At 49.0% G+C, this 17,546-nt stretch overlaps 1 protein-coding gene across 1 annotated transcript in view; it reads left to right on the plus strand.

Moving 5' to 3' along the window:
• The window catches only part of LOC140128251 (A.superbus venom factor 1-like), a 114,757-nt gene that overhangs the window by 4,529 nt on the left and 92,682 nt on the right, over positions 1–17,546 (plus strand). The window contains exons 2-3 of the mRNA XM_072149810.1: positions 8,317–8,503; positions 16,587–16,749. Coding sequence (XP_072005911.1) covers positions 8,317–8,503; positions 16,587–16,749 — 350 coding nt within the window. The remainder of the gene's footprint in view (positions 1–8,316; positions 8,504–16,586; positions 16,750–17,546) is intronic.

Genomic DNA, 17,546 nt, shown 5'->3' on the forward strand with positions numbered 1-17,546 from the left:
AAAACTATGTTAGTTGGATCTTGGGATGGAGCTGGCGCTCCTCTGCCAGGCGAGCTTTCGCCAATCCAAACCCCTGTCTCTAAGCTACTCCCCAAACAGCACTTCTAAGAACCTTTTGTATAAGATGAAGTGTAGTACCGTTCTGATAAGTTTAGGATATGGCGGGTGAGGGGAATGTAAACAGATGCGCAAGAAGCGCAGAAATAATATTGGTAAATGATAAAAGTTTGCCAGTATATTTTGTGGATTACACAGCAGGGTGGCGACAAAGTTAACAAGTTTGATGTGGAATCCATGAAAACAACCCAAAATTCTGCCTGACACAGTTCGTTTGATAAGGAGACCATGTATAGAGGCAGCTATATGGACGACTTTTGGAGGCAGCTATGGCGATGACGTGTGAAGGTAGCAATGGAGACAACGTGTGGAGCCAGCTAAAAAGACGACATGTGGAGGCTGCTATGGAGACAATTTAATTTGGATAGTGCCTGTATGTGGCAGTCCAAAAAAGTTTTCAAACCAGAGGAGCAGGTAGGTGGTCCTCCAGAAAAATTAAATAAATTGAGTGCTTGTATGTGGCAGTCCAAAAAAGTTTTCAAACCAGAGGAGCAGGTAGGTGGTCCTCCAGAAAAATTTAAAAGATTGAGTGCCTGTATGTGGCACTCCCAAAAATTGCTTAAAACAGAGGACCGGGTAGGTGGCCCTCCAGAAAAATAAAATACATAGAGTACTATAGCTAGAGCCAGTTGGCCCTGGCAAAAATAGCCAGTTTTCCTATGTACAAAGAGGAGGAGAAGGAGGACAATGAGGAGGAGGAGTGCATACATTATTCAGGTTGAGCTTCTTTCACCTGTTGGAGAATGAAAATCCAGAGAAATCCAGGCTTTATTCATCTTGATAAGCGTCAGCCTGTCAGCGCTGTCAGTCGCCAGGCGTGTACGCTTATCGGTGATGATGCCACCAGCTGCACTGTAAACCCGCTCGGACAACATGCTAGCGGCAGGGCAGGCAAGAACCTCCAAGGCGTACAGCGCCAGTTCGTGCCACATGTCCAGCTTTGAAACCCAGTAGTTGTAGGGAGCTGTGTGATCATTTAGGACGATGGTATGGTCAGCTACGTACTCCCTCACCATCTTTCTGTAAAGATCAGCTCTACACTGCCGAGACTGGGGACAGGTGACAGTGTCTTGCTGGGGTGACATAAAGCTGGCAAAAGCCTTGTAAAGCGTACCCTTGCCAGTGCTGGACAAGCTGCCTGCTCGCCTACTCTCCCTCGCTACTTGTCCAGCAGAAGTACGCCCTCTGCCGCTAGTGCTGTCAGAAGGGAAATACTGTTTCAGCTTGTGCACCAGGGCCTGCTGGTATTCATGCATTCTCACACTCCTTTCCTCTCCAGGGATGAGAGTGGAAAGATTTTGCTTGTACCGTGGGTCCAGGAGAGTGAACACCCAGTAATCGGTGCTGGAATAAATTCTTTGAACGCGAGGGTCACGGGATAGGCAGCCTAGCATGAAATCTGCCATATGCGCCAGAGTCCCAACGCGCAAGAATTCACTCCCCTCACTGGCCTGACTGCCCATTTCCTCCTCCTCCAACTCCTCCAACTCCTCTTCTTCTGCCCATACACGCTGAACAGTGAAGGACTGAACAATGGTCTCCTCTTCTGTCTCGCCAACATTCTCCTCCTCTTCCTCCTCATCCTCCTCCACCTCCTCCGATATGCGCTGAGAAACAGACCTAAGGGTGCTTTGGCTATCAACAAGGGAATCTTCTTCCCCCGTCTCTTGTGACAAGCGCAAAGCTTCCGACTTCATGCTGGCCAGAGAGTTTTTCAACAGGCCAAGCAGCGGGATGGTGAGGCTGATGATGGCGGCATCGCCACTCACCATCTGTGTTGACTCCTCAAAGTTACTCAGCACCTGACAGATATCAGACATCCACGTCCACTCCTCATTGTAGACTTGATGAAGCTGACTGACCTGACTACCAGTTCTGGTGGAAGTTGACATCTGGCAGTCTACAATCGCTCTGCGCTGCTGGTAAACTCTGGATAACATGGTTAATGTTGAATTCCACCTTGTGGGCACGTCGCACAACAGTCGGTGAGCGGGCAGTTGGAGGCGGCGCTGCGCTGCCCTGAGAGTGGCAGCATCTGTGCTGGACTTCCTGAAATGCGCACAGATGCGGCGCACCTTTGTGAGCAAATCAGGCACATGTGTCAGTCTGCCGAGTTGCAGAGCCGCCACCAGGTTACGGCCGTTGTCACACACAACCATGCCTGGCTTCAGGTTCAGCGGTGCCAGCCACAGATCAGTCTGCGCCGTGATGCCCTGTAATAGCTCTTGGGCGGTGTGCCTTTTATCGCCTAGGCTCAGCAGTTTGAGCACCGCCTGCTGTCGCTTAGCGACGGCACTGCTGCTGTGCCTAGAGCTACCGACTGATGGCGCCATGCCCACGGATGGTAATTCGGAGGAGGAGGTGGAGGAGGGGTGGGAGGAGGAGGAGGCATAGTAAGCCTTTGAGACCTGGAAAGAGGTAGACCCCGCAATCCTCGGCGTTGGCAGTATATGAGCAGCCCCAGGGTCAGACTCGGTCCCAGCCTCCACCAAGTTAGCCCAATATGCCATCAGCGATATATAGTGGCCCTGCCTGGCAGCACTCGTCCACGTGTCCGTGGTCAGGTGGACCTTGTCAGAAACGGCGTTGGTCAGGGCACGGATGATGTTCTCTGACACGTGCTTGTGCAGGGCTGGGACGGCACATCGGGAAAAGTAGTGGCGGCTGGGGACCGAATACCGAGGGGCAGCCGCCGCCCTGAGGTTTCGAAAGGCCTCGGTCTCTACCAGCCTATAGGGCAGCATCTCCAGGCTAAGCAACTTGGAGATGTGGACGTTGAGGGCTTGGGCGGTTGGGTGGGTTGCGCTACACTTTTTTTTGCGCTCCAGCGTCTGGGGTATGGAGAGCTGAACGCTGGTGGATGCTGTGGAGGATCGTGGAGGCGAAGATGGGGTTTTCGCACGGGAGGTGTTTGGGCCGTGGTCCTGGGCAGGGGGTTGACTAGCAGATGACACAGGGGAAGGAGCAGTGATGTGCCCGGCCGGAGGTGAACGGGCTTGGTGCCATTGAGTGGGGTGTTTAGCATTCATATGCCTGCGCATACTGGTGGTAGTTAAGCTAGTAGTGGTGGAACCCCTGCTGATCCTGGTTTGGCAAAGTTTGCACACCACAGTCCGTCGGTCATCTGGTGTTTCTTTAAAGAACCTCCAGACTTCTGAAAATCTAGCCCTCGCCACGGGAGCTTGACTACGGGCAATATTTGGCGCTGATGCACCAGCTCTGGCCCTGCCTCTCCGTCTGGCCCCACCACTGCCTCTTCCAACCTGTTCTGCTATAGGACTCGCCTCCGTCTCAGAAGCACTGTGTTCACCCGGCCTATCAACCCAGCTTGGGTCTGTTACCTCATCATCCTCCGATCCCTCAGTCTGCTCCCCCCTCGGACTTCCTGCCCTGACAACAACTTCACCACTGTCTGACAACCGTGTCTCCTCATCGTCCGACACCTCTTTACACACTTCTTCCACTACGTCAATAATGTCATCATCACCCACAGACTGCGACTGGTGGAAAACCTGGGCATCGGAAAATTGCTCAGCAGCAACCGGACAAGTGGTTTGTGACTGTGGGAAGGGTCCAGAAAACAGTTCCTCAGAGTATGCCGCTTCAAATGCCAAATATTGCTGGGAGGGGGCAGACTGGGGGGAAGGAGGCTGAGGTGGAGGAGCTGGAGGAGTGCTGATTTCGGTGACATGGGTGGACTGCGTGGAAGACTGACTGGTGGACAAATGGCTAGAAGCATTGTCCGCAATCCACAACATCACCTCTTCGCACTGTTCTGGCCTCAACAGTGCTCTACCACGAGTCCCCAGCGTTCCCCTGCTCCCTCATCAGCAGGAGGTGTCTCACCCCGCCCAGGACCACGGCCTCTGACCCCTGCAGTGGTTGGACGCCCACGTCCACGCCCTCGTCCTCTACCCCTAGCCCTCGGGTTAAACATTTTCCAAATTAAAGTGTAAACTTGAAAAAAAAAAAATTTTGTGTTTATTTTTTTTAGTTTTTTATTTTTTTTAACAAAACGATGCTATCCTATTGCTATGGCTAGTTTCTAACCTACACTGACAGCAGACAACTGGATTTTGTGCTTTGCAAGATGAGTTTGAGCTATAAAATGAAATAAAGGTAAAAAAAAAAAAATCAGCAGACTCTGCCTAATTCTAATCAAACCCCTAATAAATTGTCCCACTTTGGTGTTTGAGGTGGATATGTGTGTCACTAAGAGCTAAACACAACGGTCGTAGGTCTCCCAGCAAATTCCTCACAGTATGGTACTAGCTGCACTTCTAGTGCCAGCAAGCCCAGCCACAAGCAAATAAAAAAAAAAAAAGTATAACGTTATTGTAGCCCTAAGAAGGGCTGTTGGGTTCTTGTTGAATCACTCCTGCCTAACAGTATTCTAATAGAACACCCTAACGCTTTCCCTGACCAGCAGCAGCTCTCTCCCTAGCGCCATCCAGACACAGAATGATCCGAGCAGCGCAGGCAGGGGCTAGTCTATTCCAGGGTCACCTGATCTGGCCAGCCAACCACTGCTATCGATGTGTAAGGGTACCACGTCATGCTGGGTGGAGTGCAGAGTCTCTTGGCTTGTGATTGGCTCTGTTTCTGGCCGCCAAAAAGCAAAACAGCGGGAGATGCCATTTTCTCGAGCGGGTGAAGTATTCGTCCGAGCAACGAGCAGTTTCGAGTACGCTAATGCTCGAACGAGCATCAAGCTCGGACGAGTATGTTCGCTCATCTCTATTTGTGATCTGATCCACAAACAGTGTTGCAGGTTCAAGCTAAAAAAATCCATAGAAAGAATTGTTGGAGAGGAACAGGTTTAATGCTCTTTATTTTGTAATCTTACATGAACAAGTTAGTACATCATAGTGGAAAGGGAAGACTCACAGGACATAACAAAATCAGCAGCGGCCGTTTCATGTTATGACTAGAGATGAGCGAGTATACTCGTCCGAGCTTGATGCTCGTTTGAGTATTAAGGTACTCGAAACGGCTCGTTGCTCGGACGAGTATTTCCCCTGCTCGAGATCGAGCATTTAATTAAAAAAACACAGTGAAGAACAATGAAGAATAGAATAAAAACAGTGAACACAAGATCATTTAAGTGAAAAAGACAGTGAAGAACACAGTGAAGAATAGATTACAGATGTTCGGCACATCTGCTTACTTGTCGGAAGATATGCGCGCTGAACGGCAGCAGGGAGACATCAAGCAGCAGGGAGACATCAAGCAGCAGGGAGACATCAAGCAGCAGGGAGACATCAAGCAGCAGGGAGACAGACATCGGGCAGCACGGGGGAGACAGACATCGGGCAGCACGGGGGAGACAGACATCGGGCAGCACGGGGGAGACAGACATCGGGCAGCACGGGGGACACAGACATCGGGCAGCACGGGGGACACAGACATCGGGCAGCACGGGGGACACAGACATCGGGCAGCACGGGGGAGACAGACATCGGGCAGCACGGGGGACACAGACATCGGGCAGCACGGGGGACACAGACATCGGGCAGCACGGGGGAGACAGACATCGGGCAGCACGGGGGACATAGACATCGGGCAGCACGGGGGACACAGACATCGGGCAGCACGGGGGACACAGATATCGGGCAGCACGGGGGACACAGACATCGGGCAGCACGGGGGACACAGACATCGGGCAGCACGGGGGACACAGACATCGGGCAGCACGGGGGACACAGACATCGGGCAGCACGGGGGAGACAGACATCGGGCAGCACGGGGAAGACTTCAGTGGAAGAAGAGGAGCGGATCCCGGGACAGCGTATCACCCCGACAAGTAAGCAGATGTGCAGAACATCTGTAATCTATTCTTCACTGTGTTTTTCACTGCGTTTTTCACTTAAATCATCCTGTGTTCACTGTTTTATTCTATTCTTCACTGTTCTTCACATCTGTTAACTTGTCGGGAGATAATATACGCACGGAACAGTGAAGAATAGATTGCAGATGTTTGCATACATCTGCTAACTTATCAGAAGACATTCTTTTTCAATTAAATAACACATTTTATTCCCGAACCATGGTCCCTTTGAAAAATGCTCGGGTCTCCCATTGACTTCAATGGGGCTCGTTATTCGAGACGAGCACTCGAGCATCTGGAAAAGTTTGTCTCGAATAACGAGCACCCGAGCATTTTAGTGCTCGCTCATCTCTAGTTATGACACTTCTTCCGGTGTCATGCTTGTGGGGACAAGTGTAGGGAATAGTCTCTTTTCGAAGAGTCTGTGGATCCTCTGGATCACCACAGGAGTTGATACTAGTCGCAACCTGGGACCAGAGTCTGAGTAGCACCTGGTCTTCGCCAGAGCCCACCGTAAAGTAGGATGGACTGGGTGTCACCAGGTCGATCCTCAGGTGCGACTAGTCCTGCGGTGGCAGTCAAGGTGGGATTCAGGAAACAGTCCAAGGTGGAGTGCAGAGGACAGTCCGTGCCCAGTGGGGGTACAACGCTGGAATGAACCCTGGAACCTCTCAGCAGGGACACGGAGCTGGCAGGAGCATATGGAGACACATGAGACACCAGGAGCATATGGGAACGCTGGAGACACAGGAGACACCAGGAGCATATGGAGACACAGGTGACACCAGGAGCATATGGGAACGCTAGAGACACAAGAGACACCAGGAGCATATGGGAACGCTAGAGACACAAGAGACACCAGGAGCATATGGAAAGGCTGGAAACACAAAGGAAGCGTAGTTACGCAGGATTGCTTTCTCCTCCTCAGGAACGGCTTAGGGAAGCCTGGTATGGAAACCATATGAGATACTAGAAGAAGATCCGGCGGAGAGTGAAGGGAGGTGCCGGATTATAAGGGCGAGCCGGATTAGCCAGCACCAATCCGTAGGACGCTGGCCCTTTAGGAGCGTGGATGAGGCCTGGTCGGGAAGCAAAAGCGTTGGAGAGGTGAGTCCGGGCCGGGGTTGCCGCGCCACATGGAAGGGCACAGGTGTAACCTCGTTCCATACCGAGGATCGCGGGTGCGGCCGTGACATCCAGCTTGTATGTGCAAAGCGTTGTAACATGAAATGGCCGTTGCTGATTTTGTGATGTCCTGTAAATCCTCACGTCCCATCGTAATATACTTACTTGTTCATGTAAGTTTACAAAATAAAGAAGAACATTGGACCTGTTATGGTGAGTGCCGATCCAACTACTGTTTTTATGGATTTTTAAAAAAATCTATCTTTCACACATTGATGCTTTGAAGTTTTCTTTAGAAATGTTGGCTCGTGATCAGGGGCGTAACTAGGAGTGGCTGGGCCCCATAGCAGATTTCTGCATGTGGCCCCCCTTCCCCTTAAAATATATATATATGGCAGGCACTCGTCGGGCGCGCTGGAGAGGAGGAGAGGTGAGCACAGCTCACCCCTCCCCTCTCCATAGAGAATAGAGCCGCATGGCCGTTCTTACGGCCATAGATAGAGCACGCTCTATCTCTTTTGCTCAAAACAGTATATATGTATACACAGTATATATACAATATATACACATATACACAGTATATACATATATACACACATATACACAGTACATATACACAGTATATACACATATACACAGTATATACACATATACACAGTATATATACAATATATACACAGTATATACATATATACACATATACACAGTATATGCACATATACACACGAGCAGGGGGGGGGGCGCGAGCAGGGGAGGGGAGGCCGAGCGGGGGAAGGGGGGGCAGAGTCTCAACTGTGCCGCCCTGCAGGGTGATGAGCAGGCAGGTCATGGAGATGAGGGGGGCGGGTTGGAGAGGTGGCTGGGGGGCTGGTCAAGGAGATGAGCAGGCAGGGATCCCGGAAAGAGGTGGATGGGCTCAGGAGACATGTGTAGATGCACAGAGAGGGAGGGGCCCGGGGGCACGATCCGGCAGGCACCCGGCACTGCATCCCCGGACCACTTACCCCAGGCCGTGGCAAAGCACTGCAGGGAGCGTGCATCCCCGGGCCCCTGAACCTCACGGGCTCCGTAGCAACCGCTACGGCTGCTACGGCGGTAGTTACGCCACTGCTCGTGATAAGTTATATATGTTTAAAAACTTTTCTTCGTGTTCAAGGGGAAGTTTTGGGATACTTTCAATACCAGAGCGCTGCTATTTCTAGGAAAACCTAAACTTCTTCTCTGTGGACATATTTTTCTTCCCCCAGATGCCTCCTGATAACACCCAATATGCTGCGTGTGGACAGTGAAGAGACCATTATAGTAGATGGACAGGGAGCGGAGTTTGAAGCGGACATCACAATCGAGGACTATCCCCGGAGTAAATTCATTTTAGCCAACAGCAAAGTCTCTGTGAATCACAAAAACAAGTTCTTGGGAAATGTTAAGATTACGGTAAGATCCCAGGGTCCTGAATAAAAGTATCATAATCATTGCACATCACTTACCTCTACTTGCACTTGTACAGTGATAACATGTGATTCCTTTTGGTGCTCACTAGTCATGATTATCTCTACCATTAAGGGAAACATTTATTATTCTATGAGATGATCACTCTACAAGTGCTTCTACTTCTACCATGCACTTCCAAATATAATTTATCTTCAATGAATAATACCCAGACCCAATTTATTAATCTGATTCTAGGAAACTTCCATCACTCTCTTATTGCTCTTAATGGGGCTCATTTACCAATTGTCCACTGAACGCATTTTTGTCTGGTTTCCCGACGGTTTCCGTTTTACGCCAAATTGCCCCAGGATTTTGGCACACGCGATCGGATTTTTGCGCATCAGCGTCGGCTTGCATGTGACAGAAATTTGTGGACGGGCCATCGGACAACCCGACGGATTCGGACAACACGCGTAATTTAACATTTAGAAATGTGTTGCAAGACACGCACTTACAAGCACCGGGAAGAAGCTGGTTAACTCCAGCGGACAAGTGACAGATGCAGGAATCTGTCACGATCTTAGTAGAATTTCGACAGACCCGAATCCTTGTCAGTCACCGCACCGTGGGATCGTGACAGGACTGGGTAAGTAAATATGCCCCAATGGGCAGAGTGCTTGTAAGTGCGTGTCTTGCGAATCCGTCGGGTTGTCCGACGGGCCGCCCCCCCCATTTCTGTTGCGTGCAAGCCAGCACCGATGCACCAAAATCTGATCGCGTGCGCCAAAATCCTGTGGTAATTCGTTGCATAGCGGAAATCGTTGGGAAACCCGACAAAAATGCGCTCCGCGGACCCTTAGTAAATGAGTCCCAATGTGTCCACTTTGTAGGTTTCAATTTCTGAGCTTCCACCTAGGAACAATCAGTGAGACAGTCGGTGAGAATGCCGGCTGCCTGTGGCTTTGAGGTATAATAGGAGAGCGAGGGGTGGGAATATGTTATATCGCTGTGGAGTCAAGAGGAGTTCCAGTAACGTCATCTGGAACGCCTCAGATTAATTTACATAATTTTATAAAGTTGTATTTAGGTAAGTTACAGACAGTCCGGTAGAACGGGTGGTAGGTGGATGAATGGGACGTGAGGATAGCCCTTTTTAGAGCTAATCCTCACATGCCGGCTATCTTTTAGAAAACTTTAATCCGCTGATATGTAAATTTTGTTAAGCTGCTACTGGCGCGTGGAGTAGCCGGACATGAGGCTACAAGTCGCGACTACTCCATGCCTCAGTAGCCTCTTTTCTCCTCCTACCATTTCATCTTTGGCGCGCGGACACAGCTCCAAGGCCGGAGCTACTCGGACAAGGGCCCGCAGCTATGAGGAGCTGCGACTAGTCAGTTGTGGGGTATCTGTATAACGCACATTGCCATACCTTTTTGGGCTGTAGTTTACAGCCAGATTTATGTGTGAAATCCACGTAGTTTTTAAACCATTAGGTCAGACAGAAAGGTGGCAGCATAGTAAGGGGACGAGGCCAGAACTGACGTTGTCATCTGACGTGTGTTGATCAACAACCCAAAGGTTGTTGAATGGTTGACTAGGTCATCCAGTTCCTCAAATATAACATCTGACAACCCCAACCAAGAGTCTGTGGATTCCTCAGATACAACAATTAGTTGGCATGGCCCAGAAGCAGGTCAGAGGCATCTGTCCTATTCCTTTCCCGCAGCCAGAGAGCTACAAGGTGGTCTGGGCTAAGCGCCACTATTCAGCGAGGACGAAGTGTTTGAGGACAGTCAGCAGCTGCTCGGCAGTAAAGAGGTGGGGCAGACTTCCGCTGCTGCCTGCAGTAGGCAGGCTGTGCATAATGACACCGGTGAGGAGAGTAGCAGTGACCAGGAAATGCAAATTGACAATGATGCAGCTGAGGCAGCAAGTTGCTACTGTGGCTGTGAGTCAGCAGGGTGGCAGCAGTGTGAGAACTGGAGCCAAACGTTTGCGGGGTACAAATCTCGACTTGCAGGTCCAAGTAAGTAGTGGCACAGGGGCTCAGCGAGGCAGCGGCGGTAGTAGTTGCTCAGTACAGAGTGTTGGCGGTAAAATTACCACCTTGGCGGTGTGGAAATTTTTTGTAAAGACACCAGAGGAGCCGAGCATCGGTATATGTCGTATCTGCGGGCAGAAAGTGAAGCGTGGCCAGGGAGCTAACCTTGGCACCATGGCCCTGCACCAATACATGCAGCGTAACCATCCAATGGCCTCGGAGAAACGGGTGTCAGATGTGGTCCATCCTGCAGGCGAAGCAACAGCAGCAGCAACTAGTGCCAAACTTGCTGTTTCAGCAAGTCAAGGCTCCAGCACCTCTGCCAAAGGCAGCTGTTTGTCTTTGACATCATCTCCAGGTCCAGATGCTCCTGCTCCTCGCTACGCATGGCGCCAGCAGTCATTGAGCGAGGAGATTACAAAGAGACAACTCTATGCGTCCAGCCATCCTAAGGTGGAGAAGCTGACCGTGCTCTTGTCGAAGTTGTTAGTACTGCAGTCTCTCCCTTTCCAAGTCGTGGACTCTGCATCCTTCAGAGAACTAATGGCTCATGCCGAACCGAGGTGGAGAGTTCAAAGCCGCAATTTTTTTTCCAAAAAGGCTGTGCCAGCCCTTCACCATTATGTACAACAGAGCCAGTCCTTGAGCTTATCAGTTTCTGCCAAGGTGCACGGCAACACGGACGCATGGAGCTGTAACTATGGTCAGGGCCAGTACATGTCCTTTACAGCCCACTGGGAGAATGTGCTTCCCTCCCAGCCACACCAACAACTTCCACAAGAGATGGCGCTTTGTCCTCCACATTGTCAAACTGCTGCTCCTGCGCCAGTGTCCGCCTTCTCCTCCTCCTTCTTCACTACCACCTCAGCCTCCACAAGTGCTGCTCCATCATACCACATGTGCAGGGCACAGCAGTGTCACGCAGTTCAACACCTGGTTTGCCATGGCTAACAAAGTCACACAGGGGAGGAACTGTTCCATGTCATGCAACAAGAAATCAATGTGTGGCTTTCTCCGCGACAACTAAAAATCGGAACCATGGTGACAGACAATGGAAGGAACATGGTGTCCGCGCTGCACCGAGGAGGGATGGTCCATGCGCCCTGCATGCCGCACATGTTCAATCTGATAGTCAACAAGTTTTGGAAGTCTTTCAGCTATCTGCAAGACATTCTAAAAATAGCCAGAACACTGTGCATGCACTTTAGCAATTCTTACAAAGCCAAGCACACTGTAATGTCCATGGCTATGTAGCACTATCCGTAGTTGGCGGAATAGAGGTGTTTATTTGTGTGTGAACTGTGGCTTACTGCTTGTGTTTGGATTAACTGAGCCACACACTGCTCCTTGCATTTCTGTCCTGCCCAGCAAGGGTTACCCGCCTGATGGACAGTTCCCCAGTGTCCCCTAGTCTTGTCTTACCAGTGTATCTAGTTCAGATTTACCAGTCTCATTTTGTCTGCCCGTATCTGTACCTGACCTGTATATAATCTGCTTGATCTTGACCTGACCTGTGTATATCGCCGCTGTAACTGTATCTGGATCTGACCTGTGATTATCTGCTTGAAGAACTGTCTATATCTGATGTTTTGTCCCTGTATCAGTCATGTGTTTGTATTCTGTGCACCAGTGTGAACACTGGTCTATTTCTGTATTCCGTTGCCTATCCGCTCCACCATCCAGCAGCTGCCAGACAAAGTAAGTTTCCCCTGTCATGTTGTAGGGTCACTCCGGGACTGTCAGTTAGGTTCCTGATAGTGGGTTCACCCTTATCAAGGCGGTTTATCTGCTTTAGGCAGGGCCTTAGCCCGCAGGGACGTTGCAGGGTGAGTTCGCCACCACCTACCTAGTCTGACAGCTAGCGTCAAGCCTGGTTGTGGTTGCGCGGTTTGCTGGACAGGTACTGACACACACCCTCAGAACGGCCTACCCCAACATAGTCTGATATGCGATGTTTCCACCCCTTGGAATTCCAGCCTTCATATGTTAGACCGCCTGTATGAACAGAGAAAAGCCATTAATGATTTTTTGATGGCGCAAGCGGATCCCAGTACTCCCCTATGTAACTTTGATGTCAGCCACTGGCAGCTCATGCGTGACACCTGCCGTTTGCTCAGGCCCCTTGAATAGGCCACGTTATTTGTCAGTCGCCAGGACTGTGGGATGAATAACATCATTCCACTGCTTCATGTCCTGGAACTCATGCTGCAAAATCTGTCTGGTCAGGGCACTGGAGAAGTGGAGACAACATCTCATGGCCACATGAGTCCGGTGGGGGCTTAACTGTAGGAGGATGAGGAGGTGGATATTGGAGCACAAGCAGAGTCCAGTGAAATCAGTGGTTTTTCCAAGCAGGTGAGTGTAAATGAAAGAGAAGAGGAGCAGGAGCATCCGGAGGAGGTAGAAGATGAGGTAGATGATCCAGAAGCACCGTGGCAGTATACTGTGGAGATGGAGGCCGGGAGTCCCTCAGAGTCACTTGTGCAGATGGCCAGCAGCATGCTACTTTGCCTAACTAGTGACAGCCGAATAGTCAACATCTGCCATAGTGATGACTTTTGGCTCTCCACCCTCTTGGACCCTCGCTATCGGGCGAAAATGGGTGACTTTTTTCCAGCTGCTGAGAGGGAGAAACAACTGGCATACTATAGAAAAATACTGTGCACAGAGTTGGCCGCTGCCTATGTGTGCCATTGTCCATCATCTTTCAGGTCTGACCGGGGGATTCCTGGCAGTCATCGCTCGCGTACTACTGCCACGGCAGCTGTGGAGAGCTGGGGGGGGGGTAGGAGCAGTAGCAGTTCCATGAGCAGCAGCTTAAGTCTGGATTCCTTATTGAGCAACTTCCTTCACCCGCCTAGTGAGGAGGGTAGCAGCAGCAGCATGACATGGAGCAGATCCTTCACCAGCAGGTGGTGGCCTACTTGGACAGCACTTTACCACCTCAGGTAGAGGATCCAATGGACTACTGGGCAGCCAAACTTGATGCGTGGCCGCAACTTGCGGAGTTTGCAGTAGAGAAGCTGTCCTGCCCGGCCAGTAGTTTGTCATCAGAGCGGGTGTTCAGTGAGGCGGGGGCCATCATTACCCCAAGGAGAACCCGCTTGTCTACCCATAATGTGGAGAGACTGACATTGTCAAGATTTAATCAGGCTTGGATTGGCCAGGATTTCAACTCGCCAATGCCTAATGCATCGGATTAGATCAGCCATGACGCCTCCTCCAAAAGTTGAGAAATGAGTCTGGGTTCTAACTACCTGCCTCAGCCACTATTCTGATGCTGCCACCCGCCTGATGCCACACATCTGCTGCCAGTTGCTCCATCTGCCTCCTATCATCTTTACCAGGAACTGGAATTGTCCGCCACCTCCACACTATATCATGGTGCCACTCTGCAGACTCCTGCTGCTGCTGCTACTGATGCCACCTTTGCACTATATCATTGTGCCACTATGTGGCTTTACATGTTTCTGCCACCATGTTGCTGCCACCTGTGGGTTCCTGCTGCTGCCACCACACTCTTATCATTGTGCCCCTTCGTGGCCTCCTGTTGCTGCTGCTGATGCTGCTGCCGCCACCTCCACACTCCACATTGGAGCACTCTTTGGCTTTCCATGTTGCTGCCACCATGTTGCTGCCACCTGTGGGCTCCTGCTGCTGCTGCCACCTCCACACTCTGTCATGTGACCACTCTGTGGCTTTCCATGTTGCTGCCACCTGTGGCCTCCTGTTGCTGCTGCCGCAACCTCCACACTCTTATCATTGTGCCACTTTGTGGCCTACCATGTTTCCGCCACCTCCATAATTCGTCATTGTGCTACTCTGCAGCCTACTCATGCTGCTGCCAACTGACCGATGTCTCCCTGGAACACCCTGTGATTTCCATAATACTGTTTTCACCCTCCACCACTCTATGACGTTGCCAGTGTTTGGTTTTCTCCTTCATTTCATCTGTCAGAAGGATAAAAAGCTTCAGGATTGATAGCCAAAAGCAGGAGTGGATACAGAACACACAGGACATGCAAGTATCCCATTTTCTGCTCATCTCTGGATCATATTCTGGATCAACTCCTGTTTGTTTTTGGCTTTAGCAATAATGATGGATTATTGACCGATTGAAAGAGGACACTGACACGTGAAAAGAATGGCAAAATGATCAGTGACATCAATGCAAAATTACTTCCAACAGCCTCTCCACTCTTTAGGGGGGTTTCTACATGTATCCACGTTTAACAGAACAGGTTCTGTCATAATGTATGGAATCATCTGATGTCAGTGTAAAAAGAGTGCACTCTCTGATGTTATAGTGGGATTTTGGCCCTCAGCTCAGTCCTTTCGAGCTGGCACAGAGGTTACCTTGTCAGGCTACATTCCCACTTTGCTTATTTGGTGAAGTTGGCCTCTGTAAGTGTACATGGAAGTGAAGAGTGAAGCGATTCTAAGAGCGGCGGCTGTCTTATGCAAGTCATACTAAAACACAGCATTGTTTGAAGACGAAACCACGCTCCCTATGCAAATTTAAGCATGGCACAACGTTCTACAACACCCTATAGCAGTGATGGCGAACCTTCTAGAGACTGAGTGCCCAAACTACAACCAAAATCCACTTATTTACCATTAAGTGCCAACACAACATTTTAAGCTGTAACTTATAGCTACCTGTTCTTCCTCATGTTTCAATCGTATCAGTCCCCTGAGGCCACCAATGCAGTTGAAAGAAGGAGGGCAAATGCAGACATTGTAGCTTCTCTCCAGGGTCTCACTGTAGAGAAGAATGGTGGGTCCAGCAGGAGGACCTCCAAAGACATTGCACTTCTTTCAACACCTTCTCAATTTTCCGCAGTTCCAAAAAGCCAATGAAATGTCACTTTAAAACATTTCTTAAGTTTCTTAGGACTGCAGGTGGATTTGGTCCTATTTGGTGAAATCTGACCTGGAGCGATGGTCTGAGTGCCCACAGAAATGGCTCCGAGTGCCACCTCTGGTACCCATTTGATAGGTTCGCCATCACTGCCCTACAGGCTCTCTGCAGCCAGGAAATACTTGTTTTTTAACGTAATTCATCATGATTCGATTTGGACCGAATCAAATATTTTCGAAAAATTTGGCAAATCGGGGCGAACCGAATTTTAACAAATTCGCCCATTTCTAGCCAAAACAGAAAATGTTCTCCTGTGTCAGACCTATGCAGAAATCCATAGTGGGGATCGGGTAACCAGTATTTTTACTTAAACGTACGGTAATAAGCAAAATACTATAGTAGTCTTGAGAAAACAAAATTTTCATTTAAACTGGAAAAACTTTTAGATTCCCAGCAACATCACCACAGGAATGAGGGATCATCACTCAATTATGATTGAGAGACTTCCCTATAATTTGTAGCTCTAACAATATCATCAATATGTCTCTACCTCCATATAATAAAGTTTTTGTTTTCTACAGATTCCCTCAAAAAATTGTGTGCAATCACAACTCATGTGTCATCAGATGGATCCCATAACAACTATTGTTCTGTTGTTTGTGGCTTTTTTCGATAAATATCTTGATAAATGTTAATGATATACCAGGGTACCATGACCTTCAGGTATCCAGTTCTGTCTGGAGCCCCTCAGAAGGGCTTCTGTTTTGTGCTCTGAACTGAAGGAGTACGTCAGGGGTTGTGTAGCTAATCCATCCTGCATGGAAACGGCAGGGGACCTCTACATTGACCAGTCCGCCACTGCTCCTCACACACACGGCTGGTGATCGGCCAACACAGAAAATGTTCTCCTGTGTCAGACCCAAAATGCAGATGAAGGAATCTATAGTGACCAGGGAAGCAGTATTTTCAATTTCTATTAGTTAATAAGCAAAATACTTTATTAGTCTTGAGAACTTATAATTCTCATTGAAACTGGAAAAGCCTTTTAGATTCCCAGGAACATCACCGCAGGAACGAGAGATCATCATTCACGTATCACTGAGAGACTTCCCTGTAATTTTCACCAGTAACAATATCATCAATATGTTTTTACCTCAACATGATAACATTTTTGTTTTTTTTAGTTCAATTCAACTACTTTGGAAAAAGACCCAAATAAGAAGCAGTTTGTTTACGTCAAAATGACGTCTCCAGTTTGCACCCTGGAGAAAGTTGTCCTGGTGTCTTATCAAAGTGGCTTCATCTTCATACAGACCGACAAACCAGTCTACACCCCAGGATCTAGAGGTACAGAGACCTAATCAAGAGGGTGACAAGAAGTGAGGTGGTCCAAGTTATGGATGGAATATATTCCTCCTGTGTAGAACTTGTGGGCAAAAAAAAAATGTTTTTGGAATCACAAAGGAGGAAATATACCACATTATACATATACAGCTAGTACAAGTTTTCATGGTGCCCAATGATCTACTGCTTTAACATAACATTGAAAAGTTTTACATAATTTATTAAAATAGAAAAATTATTTAAAAATATTATTAAGAAAATGTTATAGATGAATCATCATATTCATATAAACTTAGTTATGGTGGGAAACTATGGGGGAGAATAGTCATACACTGGCATAAAGACCTGTAGAATAGAGGTAATAATAGAAGTGAGCTTTCCCAATATATGCAGGATATTGATAGTAGTATTGAGCTGTGCCCATATATACAGGATAGGGATAGTGGGGGAGACATTTTCAGTTTTGTGGTGTAGAAGCAGTACAATTAAAGTTGTGGGCAGTCAGGGGCGCGGAAGCTGGTAAAGTGAGCGGACATGGGTGGGGACTCTTTTGCAAAACCGGCAAACTTTTGTTTGCTGGTTTTTACACAAAGCTACACCAGGTCGAACAGGTAGTAGTGCCAGTGTATCATAAATCTCCCTCTATAAAATACACTGTTACCCAACACGGACAAATATATATATATACACAAAGAACCTCTACATCGCTTAACATGGAACATGATAATACAACTTTGAATACTACAGAGCCACATCCTTACAAGTACATGGTACAATGTCAGGGTTCGGGGGTTAGTGGA

The sequence above is a fragment of the Engystomops pustulosus genome, chromosome 4 (genome assembly GCF_040894005.1).
Source record: "Engystomops pustulosus chromosome 4, aEngPut4.maternal, whole genome shotgun sequence".
NCBI classification, from domain to species: Eukaryota; Metazoa; Chordata; class Amphibia; order Anura; family Leptodactylidae; genus Engystomops; species Engystomops pustulosus.